Source organism: Stegodyphus dumicola, chromosome 2, assembly GCF_044657685.1.
Source record: "Stegodyphus dumicola isolate Sdum_Otavi_A_Nest chromosome 2, ASM4465768v1".
NCBI lineage: Eukaryota > Metazoa > Arthropoda > Arachnida > Araneae > Eresidae > Stegodyphus > Stegodyphus dumicola.
The window spans coordinates 146,925,175-146,948,553 of NC_140769.1; the positions used below are offsets into that span (position 1 = coordinate 146,925,175).

The 23,379-nt window shown below is 30.7% G+C and overlaps 1 protein-coding gene across 5 annotated transcripts in view; it reads left to right on the forward strand.

The window, feature by feature from the left end:
- LOC118203114 (uncharacterized) overlaps positions 1-23,379 on the forward strand; it is a 306,364-nt gene that overhangs the window by 133,091 nt on the left and 149,894 nt on the right. For all 5 annotated transcript variants that reach the window (XM_085811212.1, XM_085811213.1, XM_085811214.1 and 2 more), the window contains one exon: positions 15,886-16,037. In XM_085811212.1, coding sequence (XP_085667338.1) covers positions 15,886-16,037 — 152 coding nt within the window. The remainder of the gene's footprint in view (positions 1-15,885; positions 16,038-23,379) is intronic.

Here is a 23,379-nt window from a genome sequence, read left to right on the forward strand (position 1 = left end):
TCTTTACTCTTACTTTTTCTCACTCTTTCAGGAAAGGACTGTGATATGACTATATAACTCCCTTTTTTTTTTCTTTTTCTCAATGTGTATTTGGAATACTAACAAATCTTAATCTATTTTTATGTATATGTTTCACTTACAATATCCGTCTACAACCTATTTTTGGATTACAAGTTAATTAGCTATCATCTCGCTTGAAACTGCGCTGGATACAAGTTAATTAGCTATCATCTCGCTTGAAACTGCGCTGGATACAAGATAAGAGCACTGTAAAAAAATTTGTAAGGTTACTAAGAAAACTCATGGAAACTGGGATGCCATGGGTTATTTCAGTAACAGAAACAGGTGTATTCTTTGTAACTTTACATGAATTTTGCCTGTAATGGTTGCACATCTTTGTCTTGTAATATCACAGCATATAGTTATGTAAGTAGAACATATTTTTCTCATGTAAAATCCCAAACGATATATCTGTAATGGTTACAGATTATTTGCATGTAATATTACAGCAAATAATTATGTAAAAAGAACATGTTTTTCTCATGTAAAATCTCAAACGATATATCTGTAATGGTTACAGATTATTTGCGTGTATTATTACAGCAAATAATTATGTAAAAAGAACATGTTTTTCTCATGTAAAATATCAACAGATATATCTGTAACCGTTACAGGTTATTTGCTTGTATTATTATAGCAAGTTATTATGTGAGTAGAAGATACTTTTCTTACATAAAATTCCAATGGTTGTATCTGTTATATCTATAGGTTTCAGATCATTTCCTTTTAATATCCCATTAAGTAATTATGTGTGTAGAATATATTTTTCATAGATTCACTAAAGGATATGTCTATAAAAGTAATAGATTTTTTGGTCTAAAATGATGCTTATATTTGCTTTCAAATTACTTCAAAACATCTTTCAAAATATAACTTACCAGTATGGATGCACACTTTTAAAATAATTCTACTTTAATTAAACTTAGGAGATAATATAATCAATTAATCAATACTGTTTAGGAAATAAATTATTATTAACTAACTTTGCAGCAATTGCGCAAGTAATAATAACTTGTATTCGCACTAAATATATATATATATATATACATTCAGATATCATTATACAGATATATACAAGTGAAGCATAATAGTTTGGCTTTTTAAGTTAGCCAATTTGACTTCAGAATAGCAATAATTTAAAAGATGTGCTTTCAACAGCATTTAGTGTTCTTTTTCAAAAAGTAACATTATTCGGTTGCAGAGTATTTTTGTTTTATGAAGAGAAACTTATGTTTGATATTATTGAAAGGCCTTTCATATTATCATTTTGATTAATTTAAAAGTTCAAATTGATATGCTACTCCTTACATTAAATGACATGTATATTCTTTACATAAAATAATGCAAAGCATGTGGAATTTATATTTTCCGTGTAAAATAGGTGAAAAAAAAACAGTATGTTATATGCACGTTTTAGTGTCAATTAATAAAATATATTCTAGAACTTTCTTTTTAGTAATTTTAGCTAAAGTAGACACATGTTCCTTTAGATTTAACTTATATGAGTAAACGTGTTGCATGTTCATATGATCATATTATTACAGTGAAAGACATTTTGTATAATATTTCTATGAAGAACCCCAGAACAGCTGTTCTTTATGTTTAAAAAATATTATATTCTCTCCTTCTAAAAAATGACATTTTCAGTAAATTAAGGAATTCAACATAGCAATGAACTTCATTTTGTTACTACAAGGATTTCAAATTGTGTTCATATGCTTGAATTACAACGTCCAACTAATCATTTTATTCTTATCTGCACTCAGTGTTTGTCAACAGTCTGCTATTGTTTGAAATAATAGATGGTAACTTCATAACGTTTTTACCTTGCCTTCAAATAATTTCCTTTGAATTAAAAGATGGAAGCCTTTGATTAAAACCCTAATATCCTGCTTTTTGAATAAGCATAAAACTTCACCAACTGACCTTAATTTTTAAAGCCTTGCTTCCATTAAAATTCATGATGCTTAATACAATTATGCCTTTAACAAATTTGTTTGAAAAATTAATATTTCAGTTTAGCTTAAAATTTAATACATTTTAATTTTACCTATAATTTTTTACAAACATGATATGTAATAAACCTAAGCTTATTTACCATTTAGAAAGTGATACTAAAAAGTATTCCTAGTTATTATAAATTTCCAGATTTGCATACAAAATTGTGAAATATACATGTGACACCAGAAAACAAACTTTATGCCCTATATATATAATACGGATATTAATAATGTTAATTAAGAAGTTTATTGAATTTATAATTTTATTGTGAAACATTATGAAGCAAATAATATGCTAATTAAAATACAGAAGTAAAAATAATTTATTTCTTAATTCATAAACTTTACATAAAACCTAAAAAAGAATTAATTAAAAAATAACACAATATAACAACATTTCATAAAAATTTGTTTCGACTGCTTGGAAAAAATGAACTGTTTTATTCCTCTTTGTAAACCATGTCTCCTAAATAAAGGAAAAAAAAAATTCTTCTAAAATCATAATCATGCTCTTAAAAAGCTTATAAAAATTATTTTACTAGATGTTTTAAACATGTGCTTATATAACACTTTTAATCATATTTCTTTATAATATCTTAAGTAATTAGGAACAGCTTAAATACTTTAAAAAATTGGATTACAGTGAATCGTAAAAAATTGGATTACAGTGAATCGTCTCATTACGACAAGCTACCTCAGTCAATCACTTTTTAAATTTAACCAGCATTCCTCATAAAATAACTAATTAGTAAACATAACTTGTCTAAGATGCCCACTATCATTGAAGATCAAAATCTTCAGGAATCACGCATAGCTACCTTAGAGAAAGTTCATTGTACAAAAACAGCCAATATGCAAATCTTTTCATAAATGAAGCCACCATAGTTATTAAATATAATATACAGTATACTTGTATTCAGAATTCAGAACTTGAATAAATTTCTCGAACTGTTTTAGCATTCGAAAAATATTATAGTTATTAGTACCTTAAATTTCTAAAACAATATTACATATTGGTCCAAATGAATCACTGGGACTCGGACATTTTCCCCCTAGCTTTCCTTTAGCAACAGGATTCTGAAATTGTTTTAATGATTTAGGTAATGTTTGTCTTCCTTAAGGCGCTCACAAAACAAGTTACTCTAAATTTTTCGTTCGCATAGTGGTCGTTTTCATCTTAGTAACTGATTTGCTAGTGGATTTTGGGTGCATGTCCTATTATTGATGAAACAATAATAATGAACAGCTTCAAGAAAATGGGGATATCTAATGCTCTTGATGCCATATTCCCACTTATTTTTACTAATTTTATCTTCCGAAAATTGAGAGGGAAAAATTAAACGAATAATTTAATTTCCAAAGGACACAGTCACAGTAGGAATATAACAAATGAAAAGTAAGCATGGATAAACTACTATCACAATATTATTTCTTTAAAAGAAACCTCTATTTCAAATAAGAATACCCATAATTGCAACATCTAATAAGTTATCTCATTTCTTTATAATTTGAATTTCTCTCATTCTCATTGTTGTTCTTGCAACTCCTTAGACCTCAGATCACACATAAATAATTAGAGAAGGTGAATATGCAGCTGATATGGCAAAATTGCACAGTAAATGGCAGTTGATATTTGCTTTCACTATGATAGATCATTTTTTGTATTAGGTTGACATAATATTCAACAGTTAGAAGAGAAAGACTTAACGGGGCCTTTAGTGTACAAAAGTTTGCATTAAAAAGAGGAAAATTATGCAAATATTTTTTTTATTTTCAGAATCTGGTTCTAAAGCTAGGTGGGGTGGAATATGCAACGCAATACGGTAATTCTGAAGATCATTGCTCGTGGTAGTACAAATTGAGTGGTGATAACTTGCATGCTGTAGAAGACGACACAAATTGCAGTTCCAGATGCATTAAATGCTTTGAGGTCTAGGGAATAGCAGTGGGCAATAATAAGAATGAAGTTAAAGGTATAGGGAAGTAGGAATGAAAATTAATATTATCAGATACTGAAATGTTAATGTTACTAAGCATTCTTATTGGAATGTAGGTTTCTTTTATATAATAATACTATGATAGTTACCAGTAGTTCATTCATGAATATTTTTGATTGGTTATGGTCTTACTGTAATCACATCCTTCAAAATTAAATTGATTGCTTAATTTTCCCCTTGATTTTCATACTATAATATTAGTGATAAGGCGGAAAAAAGTTTCAAAGTAAACATAACTCCTCTTTCTCTATATATAGAGAGGCATGTATCTTTATGTGCAACTAAGCAAAACAAATGTGACTTTTTCTTCTTTAAAAAAATTGTGTTAATAAATAGGATGAGAATTAAGTTCATTTTAAAGACTTATGACACATGAAATATACATGATCAAAATAAATTAGAAAATTAAGTTCAAATAAATTTTAAGATTAATTACGTGTTTAAGTTGCAATACTTCAGTTGTAATAATTAATACTAACAAAACCAAACATCATATTCCCATTCTGCACAGTATAAAATTTCTTCTGCAAAACTGCAAAAATTACCAACACTGGCTTATTTGATAACTTTCAAATTCACTCCTTTGTTTGCATTTATAACTTTAATTTTCCACAGAAATTCGTTTTTGATTTTAAAACATTTCACTGGCATAATTTCATTCACTTCAGCATATATTAATAAATGCAGAAGGTTTTTGAATCTTACATAATTTTAAATCTTATGTAACCTAAGGTAATTAATAACAAAATCAAAACATAGATCAGAAACTGCATAAAATTTAATAAATAATTTCTACTAGTGTCACACGAAATGCTATGAAATTAATCAATAAAATGAGATAAAATATATAGAATTAATATTCCACACGTGTGAAGTTGGAAATTTTACGTTAAATACTTTTTTTTTTTAATTAAGTATTTTTAAAAATGACCCCTTAGAGCAAAGATGTCAAACTCGCGGTCCGCGGGCCGCATGCGGCCCACAACAAATATTTTTGCGGCTCGGCCAATATATCGGCAAATAATAATATATAATAATAAAATAACATATCGACGAAGAAAAAAATGAAATGTTTACTGCTAAGTAATTAAAGATAATTTATTCAGTGTTGTTAGATTACTCACAGCGAGCTGACACACACACTACTTAAATTACAAATGCGTGTGAGCAGCTTGCGTTCACCTACCTTCGGCTTTTGCGGGACACGTGCACTCAGAACTTGTACGCATCCCCCGATAGCCGAATGTGGCCGAACTCTTGGTCTCACTTTTCCAATCATAGTTTTGTACGATATATTGGTGCATGTATGTGCATGCACTTTGCTTTATTATTAATTATTATTTAATTCATATTGTTACGGATTTCATAGTTATTTATTTATTTAGTTTTTTTTTATTTAGAATTGTAATTAGATTTGCTTCATGTTGCCTTAGCAACGCAGACGATTTTTGAAAAGACAGCTGCGTTGGAAGGTTAAAAATAGAACAGCGCGTGCATTTAATACCTAATAAATAAATATCTCGTAACTGCTGTTGCCATCCACAAAAATCCAGATCTTTATAGATGTTTCCAGTATATTCGAGAAATTAATTATAAAGCTTATAAAAGCCGAGAACAAACAATTCATCTCAGTAGTAGCTGTAGTTCTAGCGAACTGTTTGTTTACTTAATGCTGTGATTGATTTGTAGCGATTTCGCTGTGAGATAGAATTAGTTTCTCTGTTTTGAATTGATTTTTGCTAAACATTTGACATTTTGTGATATTGTTAGAATATTTTTGAAGAAATATTTCAGCATTTTGATTTATCTCTTGTGGAAAGAATAAATTTTTGTTAACTTTTTAACGTTAATCGTGTTTATTACAGTCCTTTGTATTCAGTATGTCTATATCAAAACCAAGTGGTAGTAAAATTAAACGAAAAATCGCTGACGAACATAGAATATTCCAAGTAAAATGGGAATTAGAATATTTTTGCTGTGAAATAAGAGATAAAATAATCTGCTTGATATGTAATAATACTATTAATGTACACTGCTTTAAAAAAAAAAAAAAAAAAAAGGACAGTCCTATGTCTCCCGATCTACTAGGCCGATTGACAAAATTCAAATTGCGTTCTTCATGTCTCGAAAGCGCGACTTAGGATATATATTAGATTTATATATAGCACTATTCTAATATAGGTATTTTGACACAAAATCGGACTTTTTCTGAAATAACATACCAATTTTTTTACATATTTCGATTCTACGACTCAAATTACGCCTAAATATGAAATTTTGTAAAATTTGAAGCGAAATTTACGGAGAAATTCACAAATTTATGTTGGCACTTTTTTGTCAGTTTGCGCCAAGAATACTTCACTTGGCGAACTTCTTAATATATGTTTTAGTTTTTTTTTTCCTAGTTTCCTTTCCGGTGAGAGGAAAAAAAGTCACCATCGTTCCTTTTTTCCAAATAATATTCTTTATATTATATTTTTAATTATAACTTATTATTTTAAGTAATTTTTTCTTTTTCGAATTTCATTTTAATTGTTTAAGTTGCACTTTTTTTTTTTTTTTTTTCCGAATAACTGTTTTAAAAATTTCTATTTACCTATTCGACGGCGTAAATAAAGGTGCAGCGTTTAATTTTTTTCAAATAGTTTTCTTTATATATGTCATAATAAATGCACAAAGGAAATGACGGAACACTGTAGATGCGTGATTAGACCCATATTGAAGAAGAATTTTGATTGCGTAGTATGCTAGTAATGCTAACTTGGTAATATCTAAAGAACTTGGCAGTCGAAGCAGTTTTAATTCCATTTTTATTTCCAATTGATATTTGTGGCCACAATCACTTGGCACTCTAGTCGTGCCTTTCCACAGAAGATTTACATTTTTGATATTGTTGGGATAGAAAGCAAGCCAGCGAAATTACATCTTAGCACAGTAGAGGCCAAAAGCTGAAGTGCGTAGTTATGAAAGATGGAAGCACGCGAAGAGAAAAGTTTTGGTTTACAAGGACAGTTTCAGTTCTTAATTATTACGTCATCGGAGTTGCGCGGGCCATAGAATGATCTAGAAATGACGCAATGCAGAGAAGTTATTACGATTTTAGAAGAATAGAGAGGAAGAATTAATGTTTATAGTTATATTATAATTCTGATTCATATATTTTTATCTTACATATATATTTTTCGTCATAGTTATTATTTTAGGTAATTTTGAAATTTTTATACTTTTATTTTAATTGTTTGTGTTGCATTGTCTCTTCAGATAATTTTTTAAAATTTTCTATTTATTACTTCGAACTGAGCAATTTAAATATATTTATTAATATAAATTTTCCAGAATTTGATTTTATTTATTTGAACTGCGTTTCTTTCGGAAGAATACTTTGTAACCCAGACTACGATGAGTTTGAAAACTGCATACTATATTAAAAGAGAAAATACAGTAAAGCACAGTTTTACACGCCTTTCAATATTCCGTTCAGAAAAGATATATATAAATAAGAGAGATGTATAACCAACATTTTAACTTAGGATGACTTGCATACACTGCTTTAAACAGTTTTATCATTCTGCCCATTGCTTTACACAATTTTATTCTACATTTGGTTTCTTAAAATGTTATTCATATTTTAGTCAAATATTTTATTTTTGAAATCGCAAAAATCAAATATCATAAGATTGAAAAGTTTTAAATTTAAAAAAATACGAATTCTAAATTTTACGAAAAAAAATTATTTTTCTTCTCTTTTTCTTTAAGCATTCTGAAAGTATATTGAAAAGTATCCAACTTTTTGAAACATTTTGGTATTTCTGACAATCATTTTAAATAAAGTTATCGCCTTCCATTTCATAAAGGCCCACAAACGGCCGAGCGGTAAAGACGCTGGTCACTGGTAGTTCGGTCCGAGGTTCGAGTCCCGGTGAACGGGCTGGTTGCATGGGTGTTTTCGTGGTTTTTCCGATGTGTAACGTGTATACGAGCCAGTTTCCCTTAGAAAGTCCTCCACGAAGGCATCCCTCCCTTTAGGCAGATAGCCCTCGTGTGCTTTGCCATAATTAAATAATCCAATCCAATCCTTAATTAAACATAATTGATTTGTAACTTCTACTAGAACTGACGTTAAGAATTGAAGTGCAAATAAATAATATCGTGTGCTATCTTGATTAATATAAAGTTAAAAATATTTGCATTCAGACAGAAAGTTTTTTGAAATATTTGCAATTACTTTATAAGAAGGATTTATTAATAACCGTAATAATTACTTATTATATTACTGATGATTAGGAATCAGTTCTTGACAATTATATTCTAAATTAGAATTTTAAATTAGAATAATGATAATACGCTACGCACAAAAATACATTTTAGGATAAAAAATGAGTTGATTTTTTATGTTTTAAAACTTCTTGAAGTCATTTAATAAACATCGTATCCTCGTTGTTAATTGAATTCAGAATGTTGGGTGTCGTTTATATAATTATTCTTACTTGTCCACGAAATCTGCTGACTTTATCCAGCGATTAAGTAGCTGCAGATCATTTCTACATAACCATTGAACTTCCATTAATTCAGTCTCTAGAGGGATGTATATTTATATCATAATTTGAATTTTATAAAAATGATTATTCTAAATCTTATGTTTCTATAAAAATATACTGTGCTTTAAAAATATGGATGATAGTACCAGCCGCTCTTTCAGCCACTTCAAAAGCAACAGTTTGTTTAGAAATAAATTATGCAGTTAATGTCATAAAATTCAAATAAATATCAAACGAAAATTCTCAGTTTTAGACAATTCGATTAAAACGAAGTAAAGTAGCAGACGATAAAACGCCGAAGGTAAAAATTTACTCTTATTTTTTTTTAAAAAAAGGAAGATAGAGAGAAATTTAAAAATAAATAGTTAAAAATTTGAATAATATCATCTATAATTTAAAAAAAAATAGCTTTTCATATAGTATTAATAAATATTTATTACGCTTCATTGAGGGAAAAAATGTATATAATTAATTCTCCGTAAAATCTTACTTGAAATTTAAGGTTAAAAATAGCTGTGGCAATTCACTGTAACAAAAATCCATAGACCACATTTGGCGTTATTATCGCTCAAAATAAAGATGCCAAATTTCAAAACTTGAAAATATGTAAATTCGTGTATATCTTAGAAAATTTTGAATAAAAAAGTCTAATTTTTTGCAGATATGCTTAAAAATACACCTACTTTAAGATGATGGTAAAAATTTTATAGGTTATAATTCAAAATTTTTTTCGAAAAATTTATAAAAAATATTTAAAAATAGAAATTTAAAAAATAAAGCACAAAAAATGGATAAATTTTATTTAGAATGAACCTAAATTTCGAAATGTGAGAGAAAAAATCAAAAAAGTTTAATAAAAAAAGAGATATTAATAAATATTTGCCAAATTCAATTAACATTGAGGAGCTAAAATTTTGAGAGCTAATATTTTAAAAACTACTCGTATGATTTTTACAAAACTTGGTATTCTGGCATAATTTGAGACGTAGAATCGAAATATGTAAAAAAATTGGTATGTTATTTCAGAAAAAGTCCGATTTTCTGTCAAAATACCTATGTTAGAATAGTGCTATATATAAATCTAATATATATCCTAAGTCGCGCTTTCGAGACATGAAAAACGCAATTTGAATTTTGTCAATCGGCCCAGTAGAACGGGAGATATAGCACTGTCCCCCTTTTTTTTTTTTTTTTTTTTTTGAGCAGTGTACCAAAGTTATATAATATTAAACGTCATTACGAACAACACAAATCGAAATATAACAATTACGAAGGATTAATGAGAGAAGAAAAGTTGAAAGAGCTCAAGTTAGGAGTGAAAAACAACAGTCCATGTTTAGTAAAGTATTGCAAGAAAGTGAAGCGGCGGTACATGCAAGCTACATCTTGTCCGAGTTGATAGCTAAACATTCGAAGCCTTTTACTGATGGTGATTTCATCAAGGAATGCCTAATGAAAGCTGGAGAAATTGTTTGTCCTGGAAATGTGAAGGCTTTTCAATCAATTTCATTGTCTCGAAATACATTTGCGGAAAGAGTTACTGATTTAGCCGCGAATTTAAGTGATCAGATCAAAGCAAAATCATCTAGTTTCGAAAGTTTCTCCATTGCCTGTGACGAGAGCACGGACATTAGTGGCAAAGCTCAATTAGCAGTGTTTCTTCGTTCTTGTGACAAGAATTTTAACATTTTTGAGGAATTACTGGAACTAATACCGATGCCTGGTACTACCACAGGAGAAGATATATTTACTTATGTTTTTGGACTTCTGCAGAAATACAATCTACCTTTGGCAAAATTAAATTCTGTAGCTACAGATGGCGCTCCATCAATTACCGGGAAAAACAAGGGCTTCGTAGCATTACTAAGAAAAAAACTTAGTGAAATTCACGGTTCAAACATTCATCATATGCATTGTATTATACATCAAGAAGTTCTATGCACGAAAGTAATAAATATGGAGAATATTTTGTCATATATAAAAAAAGTTATAAATTTTATAAGATCTCGAGGTTTAAATCAGCGTCAATTCACTGCTTTCTTAAGTGAGTTAGATTATTCTTAGTGAGTGAATATTCGGGTTTGTCCTACTATACCGAGGTACGTTGGTTATCTTGCTCCAAGATTCTCAAACAGTTCTGGGATTTGAAAGAAGAAATATGTCAGTTTTTAAAAACGAAAAATCAAGACGTAAGTTTGTTTTACGATCCAATATGGATACAAGATTTATCTTTCTTGGTTGATATAACCAAACACTTGACCGATTTAAATTTATCGTTACAAGGAAAAGATCATATCATTACGAACATGTTTGACATAATTAAAGCATTCAAATGTCAACTAGTTCTTTGGGAAAAACAACTTAAAAATGAAGATTTGACGCACTTCCCGACGTGCAGCATGAACAAATCAAGTTTAGATGATACTTGTTCATATCAAAAATACGCAGAAAAAATTGAAAATTTAACAACTGAATTTGGAACGAGGTTTAATGATTTTAGTTCCCTCGAAGACAATTTTTTTTTTTTTTTTTTGTTTTCTTCGATTTTCTCAATAAGTATTGACTCAGTACCCAGCCATATGCAAATGGACGTGATCGAGATTCAATGCAACTCAAATTTGAAAGCAAAATTCATTGAAGTGGGCGTGCCTGAATTTTACAAATATTTACCAGCCAGGTTTGAAAATACTCGAAAATTCGCATATGAAATTATTTCCATGTTTGGTAGCACTTATCGGTGCAAGCAGTTATTTTCAGTCATGAAAGGTAATAAGTCTCCTATTAGAAACCGTATTAATGATGCTCACCTTGGGTCAGCGTTGAAAGTTATCACTGCTAACAAAATTTCTCCCGAAGTAGGAAAGATAATAGCAGAGAAGAGATGTCAAGTATCAGGACGTAAACATTAAATTTTTTTGTTTATTTCTATATATATATATATATATATGTTTATTATTGTATTATTCTATGAATATTGATTTTTTTTTTTTTTTTTTTTTTTTTTTTTTCGGCCCGCCTAAAGTTAAACCTTGTTTGTTTGGTACAAGTGTACCTATGAGTTTGACATCCCTGCCTTAGAGCATGGGACCTTTCGTAATTAGAACTTGCAATTCCACTTCGCTAGTCTTTCATAACATTGCTTTTCTTTTATTAACAAGAAATATTGCATTCAGTTATTTAATTTAAGATTTCCAAAAATAATGCCACTGAAAGGCATGAATACTTACTTAAATTTGAAATTAATTTAGTTGACTTAAAATAATATTAAAAAAAATAAATCTTCATATATACGTCTAAAAATCAGACCTTATTAATTTTCTTTTATTTGAACGATATCTGAATTCTGCATTAGTTTGGACTAGTAAATCATTGGACAATTAAATGCCAAGCTATAAGAGAACTAATGTAGTTTACAAATGCACTGAATTTTATTTCCTGCATTAACTTTCAAAGAAAGTAAAATTTTCTGCATATTTGCATCATTTGGATTGATAGAATATGGCAAAGCATGCAAAGGCTAGCCTAAAGGGAAGTATATATTCATGGACAGCTTTGTAAGGAAAAGTAGTTTGCATTTCCATTTATTCATGTTTGTGTCTATATATATATATTTACAATTGTTAATGCTAAAATCAATGCTTCATTAAAAATTTATTATTATTTTATTTTTAATACTAACATACAGATACAGAATTGTTTTAAATTCCAATAAACAATCATAATTTATTTTTAAGAAATTTATTTTATGATTTATATATTATATTACATGAATAAGAGAAACATTTGTCAAGAAATGTATTGAACTTGTATTAGCAGATTCATGCTATCCTAGCAACAAGACTATCATACTTCAAAACTGTATTAAAATTGGGCAAAATAAAATCAACATTAATTCTATATTAAATGTTTAAAAACTTATAAGTATGCATTGGTAGTTATATATACAATATAATAAATTTTGTAATTTATAAAATATTAATGAAATGATATTTTTGGAAATAATATACACAATTTTAGTTTTCTTTTATAACTAGTTTAACGAATTTTTAGAAAAATAGGTTAGGTCATTTCCATCTTTCCCCTGTTGATAATGGTTTATTAAAATATATGGAATAATTAAGTTGCTTCTACAGTGTCTCAAAAAAAGTGATGGGACACTTGTGCTTTACAAAAGGAAACTGCAATAAAATAAATTTAAAAAACATGTAAAATTTTTTGTGGGTGTGTTTCATACTTAAATTTAGTAACAATTATTACATAACATACATTTTCTCAAAATATTAAAATATTAATTTAATAAAAATACAGTTGTTTAGAACGGAGCAGAAAATGGCTCACTTAAGTGATGGGACACTACGTACTATGCAACAAAAATCGTCTGAAGTAAGCAATAAAAATATCTTTTGGGGTATTTATTTTTACTCAAAAGCAATTGCCAATAATTTATAAAATCGTCTGCAGTATTTCTCTCCAGTTTGTTTTGGAATTTTTGTGTTTCTTAGCTCTGTGCAGCCATGAATGCTAAACGAAAAGAAACTTTGCCTGAAATTCGAAAATTAGTTATTAATTTGCATATTGAACGTGGAAAATCTACTAGCGAAACTACTGAAACAGTTAACTTCAGTCATTCAACAGTTTTCAATATCATTAAACGATATAAAAAGAATCATATGATTCAGGATAAAAGAAGACATGGCCGACCATGAAAGCTATCCAATCGAATAAAGCGAATTATAGTTCGAAATATTTAAAAAAAATCCAAGATTGAGTGTTTCTAAAGTTGCTGCTGATTTACAAGCATTATAGGGAGTAATTGTTAATTCTGAGACTATTAGAAGAGTAATTCGATCTGCTGGATATTACGGTAGAGCAGCCGGGAAAAAATTCTTCGTAAGTGAAAAGAATAGAAAACTCAGACTGGCTTTCGCAAAATCCAACATAAATAAGAATTCTGATTACTGGAATGAAGTTATATTTGCTGATGAGAGTAAATTTGATATATTTGGTTCTGACGGTAGAATCTTGGTGTGGAGAAAAACCCAGGGAAGAATTTCGCAAACAGAACTTGGTGCCAACAGTAAAACATGGTGGAGGAGGAGTTATGGTATGGGGGTGTATGTCGTCCGCTGGAGTTGGTAATCTTGTTTTTATTGACAGTATAATGGATCAGTACAAGTATATTGACATTTTAAATCAAAATTTGAAATCTTCAGCACGAAAATTGAACCTTCATAACGATTTTAAATTCTACCAGGACAATGACCCCAAGCACAGTGCTTTGAACGTTAGACTCTGGCTGCTGTATAACTGTCCTGAAATAATAAAAACACCCCCACAATCTCCACAATTAAATCCCATAGAGAATATTTGGCAAGAATTGGAATCAAGAATTCGCAAACACACCATTTCTTCAAAACAACAATTAAAATCGGTGCTTCAAGAAGAATGGGGTAAAATCACTCCAGAAATCACAAAAAAATTAGTCGAATCCATCCCAAGAAGATTAAATCATGTTTTAAAAGTAAAAGGAAATCCAACAAAATATTAAAACCTTTTAAAAAGTAAAATTTTTGGATAAATATTTGCTGGAAAAGTAAGTGTCCCATCACTTAAGTGAGCCATTTTCTGCTTCGTTGTACTTTTATTACGTCAATTGTACTTTTATTAAATTAATATTTTAATATTTTGACAAAATGTATGTTATGTAATAATTGTTACTAAATTTAAGTATGAAACACACCCACAAAAAATTTTACATGTTTTTTAAATTAATTTTATTGCAGTTTCCTTTTGTAAAGCACAAGTGTCCCATCACTTTTTTGAGACACTGTAGTTAGTAAAACAAAATTTTACGAAAAGTATGATGTGACATATTTTTAATTAATATAATTACTTGATTTTGGAATTATAACATTTTCGTAAGAAATTAATACCATTGAAAAAAATAATATTATTACACCAAAGAATAAACGAGATTCTCGACCGCGTTGTTTAAGTTTTTGTAATTTTACTTCATAACACACTCGTACATAAGCATATTAGACTGAATTATAAACCAAGTATAATTAATTAGGTAATCCTAGAAAAAGAATAAACTAAACCTAGTAAGCAAAAAATATATACATTACACTCAGAATTCTAAATGTTTACATAAACTTTTCTCGCAAGGCCTGCCGGGAAAAAAATGTCAAACGTTCTTTGGTCAGACGATTGCAAACGAACGCCAACATGATTAATTTTGTTTTCAACAACCACATTACCGTTTCAATTAAATACTACAACAGTGATTAAATTTTGGAATAATTAGTTAAAAAAAAATAATGCGGGCAATTTAAGGCGTAATTTATAGGATGCACAATGACAAAATACTACTATTAGATCTGCATTTGGAATAAATATTTTGCACTCTTTCAACTCATTAGACACTGATATTAATTAATCGCAAAGCCTAAAGGTTTAAATAATTACTCACTACATATAACAGTGGAAAGTGCATGAGAATAATCTGCATAAAATGAACAAAAAATATTTCAAACAGTAATTGTAAACATTTTCTTACTTACCTGCGCTATACAACCAACATGCATTCAGCCATGTTTTTTTCTGCAACTAGCTTCCAAACACTTTTCTTTGAGTGGCTAATTTCCAGTCAGTCACGTGATTCTTCCGCGCGGCTTCTGAAACATTATCTGTAATGCTACAGGCAAATCAGCTGTACTCGCCACAGTTTGCTTTCAACCTGTTACCATTACAGGAAATTCTTGTGTAACTTTTTGATTTCTGTAACTTTAAAAACTTTTGCCTGTAAAGAACAAACTTTTTTTTTTTTTTTTTTTTTTTTTTTTTTACCGTGAGGAGTCAATTTATTCTCTACATCTATTAATTTGTAATGAAATTTTGAGGCTATAAAATTATTTTACAACACTTCTGAGCTAAGCTTTTTCATAAGGAATCGGACTCGAGATTGGTTTTCCTACAGGACGTTGGTTCAAAAACAGCTTGAAAACGACATCTTCTGAATTTTTGTTTGTTGCTGCCTTCGTTGATTTTTCATGAAGAACTTCCATCTTCGATTTGAAGCAGTTGACACGAAGTTTAAAGTGTAGGTTTGCTCTTTTTAATGTCTGAAATCGTTGACTGTCCAACACTACGTTTCCGTCTTAATTTGTTTTGTTAAATTCTGAAAGTGATCCGGATAGTCGGAGCTCGGATAATTGGAGTTGTACTGCAGTTTAATCTTTTATATGAAATTTGAAATCATGGATCTAACAGAAATTTTAACGTGCGCAGATGATCCTGTTGGCCAAAGATTACGTACAACATCTACGACGATGCAACTGGAAAGAATACGAAGTTGGATCCAGGGCGACTGATCCAGACAGCCCTAAATGCTCCCAGCTCATGGCTTCCCTGAAAGAAGATCTGCGCTGTGCCACCGCTACGTAAGTATAATTTCTCATTTTAACTTTCTGTCATAGTGTTTTAATGTTTGTATTTCATCTTAACACTATGTAAACGGGTACTGTCTGTCTACGAGAACAGCGAAAGAACGTCTGTGTAAAGAAGGAGAATTTCATAGACATAATGTAAACCACTTCACCACTAGAAAGCGGAAGGAAAATTCGCCTAGGGATTTGGCGACGGGCCCCTGGCGGGCGAACATTTTCCCCTTACGCGATCTGTATAGGAAATTGAGGAACACGTGTTAAGAAGAAACGTTCTTTGACAAAATGTTTCTTCTTTGACTTTTCGCGACAATTTAAATTTTGATTTTCGTACTTTTTTTAACTCAAAATACCTAATCCATTAATTAATTTACTTTGGGAAAAAAAAAATATCTTTTCCTTTAAAGAAATTTAAGACGATATTCGTTCATGAACTTTTGATAAACGTGACCTTCGAACATCGATGCCGGTTTGCGTAATGGCAGACCGCACATTGAGTTGAACAGTGTTAAACGAATGTCGCATACTGCGCATGCCCAGAAAACAATTTGGCGTAATTACTATGTTGGCGCGATTTGAAAAGAAGATAAATACGGTATATGGTAGATGTATCGCCATGTAATTGTAAACAAATCTGGCGTTTAAATCTTCGTAGAGTATAATGTAAATGTAAATTAATTACTCTGTTAAAATACTGTTGTTCGCTATACTGCTCAAACAACTAGAAAGCTGAAATTATTGCGAAGTAATTTGAAGCAGTGTTTACATTCAAAATGTGAAATATAATACTTATGAAATTCTGCACATTTCTTTGGAACTGTACAAATTTTCGTTCAGAAAAAGACTGAAATTTAGGATATATTAGTTGAAAATTTATTCATTATACTTTTAAGCAATAAAAACAATTCAGGATTTATCATACGTTCCATTCGTACATACATAAAGAAACACTGAGGAATATAACAAGTGCTTGCAAATAACACTGAAGAAATTTTACAATTCTTTAATGCTAGTTATTAAATTCTTTGAAATGAGAAAATAAAAGCGCGAATATACGCTAACAAACTAAGCGAGATACTCCAGTTTACAATTACTAAATTGTAACATGTAAACAAATTACATTTAAATAACGAATTATTACGAACATAAGTTAACAAATATTAAATGCACTGTTATTGACAAATTAAAATGAAAAATAAGCAAGTGCAATCGGCATGGACGTTAAAATAACTAATAAGCAAAGTTCCACAACATTGCAGTTTTAAACATCACTCGAACACACTCGACAGCGATGGAGATCACGAATAAGCTTAACGTAGGGTTGCTTAGTCGCCAATATTTCTCCCCGCGCCAAAGGTACACCATCAAGCATGCGCAGTAAGCAAAATTCGCTTAACACTGTTCAACTCAATGTGCGGTCTGCCATTACGCTGCCAGTTTCGAGCTTTGGCAATAGATATTTCGCGCATGCGCAGCTGTTCCCCTCTACGTTGGGATGGAGTCACTTTTGTTGCGGAAACGTTTTTGTTCTTAACAAGCTATAGCAACAGGGCTATAGCCAAATAGGGGCGAACCAAAGGTTGGTAATTTATCTTGAAATGCGCCAAAATGGCAAACTGAAAACCAAATCTTCAAGACACCCCTACGGAAAATGGGGCAAGGCTCGTTTTTACGGCAACCGACAGCTGCAGACTAATTGGCGAGAGCTTTTCTTATGATAGATAGATTTTACAGGTCGAAACAATGGTTTTCACTTGTGCATCCAGGCTCGGATATTGGATACCATCGGGTTCTTGTTAACTGTTAAGTCCCCCCCCTCCGGATGGATTCCGACGAGGAGCTCTCCGGGCTGCGGTCCTAGGGTCACCCATGCCTTTTCGTTTTACATTTTTAAGTACATCTACACCTTGCACAAAAATGGGGGGGGGGCACATGGACCTTATAAAAAATAGACCAACACAGATGAGTTTTCTCCCTAGCCTTGGCGCATTTTCGGCTGTCTCCTTGACCATATCCGGAGGAGTAGGGACGATTTGCAGAAACTTAACAATAGCTGAATATTGCAGCGCGTAAAATTTTCAAGAAAAAGCTGGTGATAGCGCTTCATTTCACAAATTAGAATTTTTAGACATTTTAATTTTTGAAACCGAGATTGATTTTAAAAAATTTAGCATATTTATCAAGCACAATTAATGTTCTAAATAATTATAAAGCTGTTGCATGTTTTCAGGTCTGGATATTTTTTTAGCTTTTCCTTTGCTGTAAGGAAATTTGTATCTACTTCTTTTAAAAAAATTAATATTTTAAATCTGAACTAATAAAAAAATTCAAGCAAACTATTTTCTCTTACAATGTTTACGCTTTTTATTGATGTAAATAAGTAAAATATACTAAAATTCCAAAAGTGGATTTTGAAAGTTTTTGTTTAAAATTCTTAATTGTACTGCTTTTTTAAAATTATAGGGGAATATTATTGCATAATATTCTACAAAGTTTTATTTCAATAACACTTCATAATACATCAAGTGATAAACACTCTTAACACTTTAATAATTTTTATTCATTTATTCTAATGTTAAAAATTGCATTTAACTGTAATAATTAATTGTGCTAGTGATTATTTTTTTTAAATTTATTTCTGGTTCTGCATAAGTTTTCTTATTTATTGTGAATTTATTTTATTAGTCCAAAGAAGCAGCAGCTCAGAAAAACTATTAGTTTCGAAACGGCATTTTGCTTTCACTATAAATGCCCGTTTCACTTTGCAAACTGTTGCCAAATTTCGAATTTGTTTTAATCCATTTCATATTTTCTAACTTTAACGAAGTTTTGATTAACAAATTCAACTAGTTCAAACAGAGCAATGGCAACCCTATACAGAAAATAACATTTTTATCTCCAGCGCAGAAATTCTAAAGATATGCCATTTTCAAATATTTTGAGATATTGCTCTTGAATTAAATTTTATGTGGTTTACTTGCGAAGAACATGATATTTAATAAATAAAAGTAACACACAAAACGGTGGAGGGAAAAAAAAAAAAAAACACTCCTTAGGGCGTAACATAAAATCAAATCTGAGTGCTTCCAGAGTTTATCTTTTTTTTCCTCATTTCAGAAAAGTTTATGCTCCGAATTTTATAAACTACTAAAATAAATAATCATCTTGTAATGTTAACCTTCTCAGCGTTACGGCCGGAAAATTCCGTATAGAAGGCTGCCTTCTATATTCATTACACATGAAAATTTCTCCTAGCTTTTAGTGTATCTGTTTTTGGTTTGGATGTATATTGGAAGACAAGGAATCAAGGTACAAAATGAGAGAGTCATTTTCTAATTAAAATCAAGAAAATAACACTTATTCATGACATTTTGAGGAACTTTAAAATTTCAGGGGTAAGCCAGATCGTCCCTACTCTTTCTTGCGGACACGCGGGTGACGCACGCTTCGCCCACTGGGTTAGTCTATCTCTTATGAGGAATATGGGGGAGGCACAGTTTTATATCTCTCGCTCTACTGGACCGATTAGTGTCAAAGAAAAGATATCAACTGATTCTTAAAAGTCCATTTCCACAATAAACTTTAACATTTTCAATGCACATTGCTTTTAGCCTCATATTTTATTTTACATTCCTACATATAGGTACACCTTGCATAAAATAAAATGACACAGTTCTATATATCCCGTTCTACTGGACCGATTGTCGAAATTTAACTTGCGTTCTCCATGTCTCGAAAACACGACTTACCATATATATTAGATTCGTACATAGCATTGCTCTAACATAGGTATTTTGACACAAAATAGGACTTTTTCTGAAATGACATGCAGTTTTTTCCATATTTCGATTCTATGACTCAAATTATGCCTAGATATTAAATTTTGTAATTTTTGATGAGAAATTAATGTAAAAAATTTTTTATTTACCTTGGCGAATTTTTTTTTTTCAGTTTGCGCCAAGAATGATTCACTTGGTGAACATCTTAATTTATAGCAACATATTTTCCTTTCCTTTTTCATTGTACATTAGCAGAAAAAGGGTCATCGTTCGTACTTTGGAATAATTTTAACAGAGTGCGTAAACAACATTTGCCGTTATTATCGCTTATAAAAAATATGCGAAATTTCAAAACACGCCAATATGTAAATTCTATATCTTAGGAAAGTTTGAACAAAATAGAACTCTAATTTTGTGCAGATATGCTTAAAAATACTACATCAATTTTAGGATAATGGTAAACATTTTATAGGTTATAATTCAAAATTTCTTTCAAAAAATTTATAAAAATTATTTAAAAATACAAATTTAAAAAATAAATCATAAAATATAGGCTTGGAATTAACCTAAATTTCGAAATGGGAAAAGAAGAATCAAATAAGTTTAATAAAAAAAAAAAAAAGAGAGAGATTAATAAATGTATACCAAATTCAATTAACATGGAGGAGCTAAAATTTTGATAGCTAATTTTTTAAAAACTACTCGTGCGATTTTTACAAAACTTGGCAGTTTGGCATAATTTGAGTCGTAGAATCGAAATATGGAAAAACTTCCGTATGTTACTTCAGAAAAAATTCCGATTTTGTGTCAAATTATCTATAGTGGATCAATGCTATATATATATATATCTAATACATATCCTAAGTTGCGCTTTCGAGACATGAAAAACGAAAGTTGAATTTCGTCAATCGGCCCAGCAGAACAGGAGATACAGAGCTGTTCCATTTTTTTCGGCGCAGTGTACCTATATGTATGAATATAAAAGAGGACGAAGCTAAAATGTGGCTTGCTTTGAAAATATTAGTTTACCGTTTCCACGGTAAACTAACATTTTCAATCTGTTAATCTTCCAAGAATCATTCCCTAACTTATATTTGGCATAGTATATTTATATTTGATAAGTAAAGTCGTTTTTGGCATTGTGTATTTTTCAGTTGGTTCTTGCGAGAGAAACTTGTGTCATTAGCCAAGTACCACTTAATGATTTTGCAACCTTTTCCACTGAAATTGAAATATTTAAAAACATTAACTTTAACAAATCTATAAAAGCTTTTCGGAAGTTAAAGCTCGCAAAAAACAATTTTAGCTTTTTTTTCATTCACTGAAAAGTTTAGAGCATTTTTTTAAATCGCCCAAAATAGCACATTGATAAGCTTTTTTAAATATGTAGGGGGTACATAAAAGAACACTGTTAGTTTGAGCCGGGTTTAAAGCCGGGTTTAAATCCCGGCGACCGGGGTTGCCTGCATTTTTGTGGTTTACCGCATGTGTAACGTGTATGCAAGGCAGTTTTCTTTTTAGAAAGTCCTCCAGGAAGGCACACCGAGTGCTTTGCCATAATGAAATAAACCAAACCCCTAGCCCCTTGCAACTTCGCCTACTTAGAGCGAGTAGACGAAGAGGGGTGGAATAGAGTGTTCCTCCTCGGAATCCATGCGGTTGGGTGGGAGAATTTGGCAGTTAACAAGAACCCAGCGATATCTAACATGCATACTTGGATGCACAAGTGAAGTCGTTGTTGCAAGCTGTACAGTCTGTCTATCATAAGAAAAGCTCTCGCCAGTTAGTCTGCAGCTATATGAACCCCTAGCGGCCTACCCGCTCAACCAATCGAAATGAAATTTCGAGTATTCTTATTTGAAGGTACGCTCGAGAGTTTCAGACTGACAGGCAAAATAGACAAATGTCTTGTTTTGCACCCGCTAAGTCTTTTCGCCCGCATGGCGAAACATTTAAAACAGTATGACACGGTAACGGTTACAGTGGTTTAAAACAGTATGAGACGGTAACGGTTACAGTGGGAAACAGTATGACACTGTAACGGTTACAGTTTAAAACAGTAACACGATTACGGTTGAAGTGAAATCGGTATGACACGGTAACACGTAACAGTATGACACGATAACGGTTACTAACGGTTACATTGAAATCGTTACGGTCTCACAGCTACAGTTGGAGTCAAAAAATTTCGAAATTTAGAATGGCAACACCCACTTTTATCCTGTGCAAATTGATCAGTGCGCTGAAAAACCGTAAATGATGGCGATACGATACGCGTGTGCTGAAAAAAATATGCAAAGAAAAGCATTGTACAGGACCTTTGGCAACACAAGAGAGGAGCAGGAAAAAGACTTCTATTAGAATTGCAAGTTTTCAACATGCTCACCTTCGCAGACGCGGAAAAACGTTATGCACGATAGAAAAATCTGGAACCTGTGAGAAGAGATGAATTTAGGGCAAATCACCAAATTTAGAATTCTAATTTTGAGGTCGCCAATTATTTTTTTTAAAACAGCTATCATATTTTGTTGTATCTTACACATATATAATGAAAATTTTTTTCGATGACGGATGACGTAGATCAGTGGTTTTCAAACCTTGTCAGCTCATAGAATCCTTAAAAATATAAGGTTTTTTTTTATACAAAAAACTCCATTCCAACCTTAGAAAAAGGTATCTTAAAATAATATTTAAAGTAGATCAATATGTTATAGGTACTTCATGTACAGAAAATTAAAAAAAAAAATTGTAATTTTAACTAACATAAAACGAATATAATTTGCTCATTAATAGCACTAATGTTTTAAAGATTTTTCACTTAAATATGTTTTTCTGAATGGAATTAAAATGTGTTTATCTGTGTGAGAAACTTCCAGATATTCTACAGGAACCTACAACTAAAAATTCAGCTATTATTGCAATTATTGCCCAAACATAGATTTTTAACGTCGAAAATATTCATCTATTGATATGTAGTTAAGTTTTTCCTTTTCTCCACCAGTAAGCCAGGATTTATAGTAATACTCGAAGGGAGTTTTTTGTTCAGTCTTACTCAGCTTATCCTTTAAACCCTCGTACCCTTATATTCTCACATCTTCGCAGACACACACATCTACGTTTACGTATTCGACTCCGAATATTTGCATAATTCTTCGTCGATATAATAAGTATATTTTCTTCAGTATTTTTCGTAAAATTAGGCATAATTTGAAAATTCTTTCAATTTTGATCATGAGGGTATATAGAATGTATCAGTACAGCGGTGACAAACTTTCAGGAGAGTTGAGGTACACCTAGACGATCGGAAATCACATAGCAATCAGGGTCGGAAACGCTTTCCTGGCCCGGTAGTGACTACACAAAATCCAAAAAAAGGAAGGACACAAACAGTGAGACAAAACATGTTTTATTGTTAAGACACAATAACACGCCAAATAAATACTAATTCAGAAGTCAAACAACATTTTGTAAATTAACGCTGATTTTTGTTGTTTGACTTCTGAATTAATGTTTTATTGTGCTTACTACGGCAGAAACCTACGAATAAGAACAAAAACAAA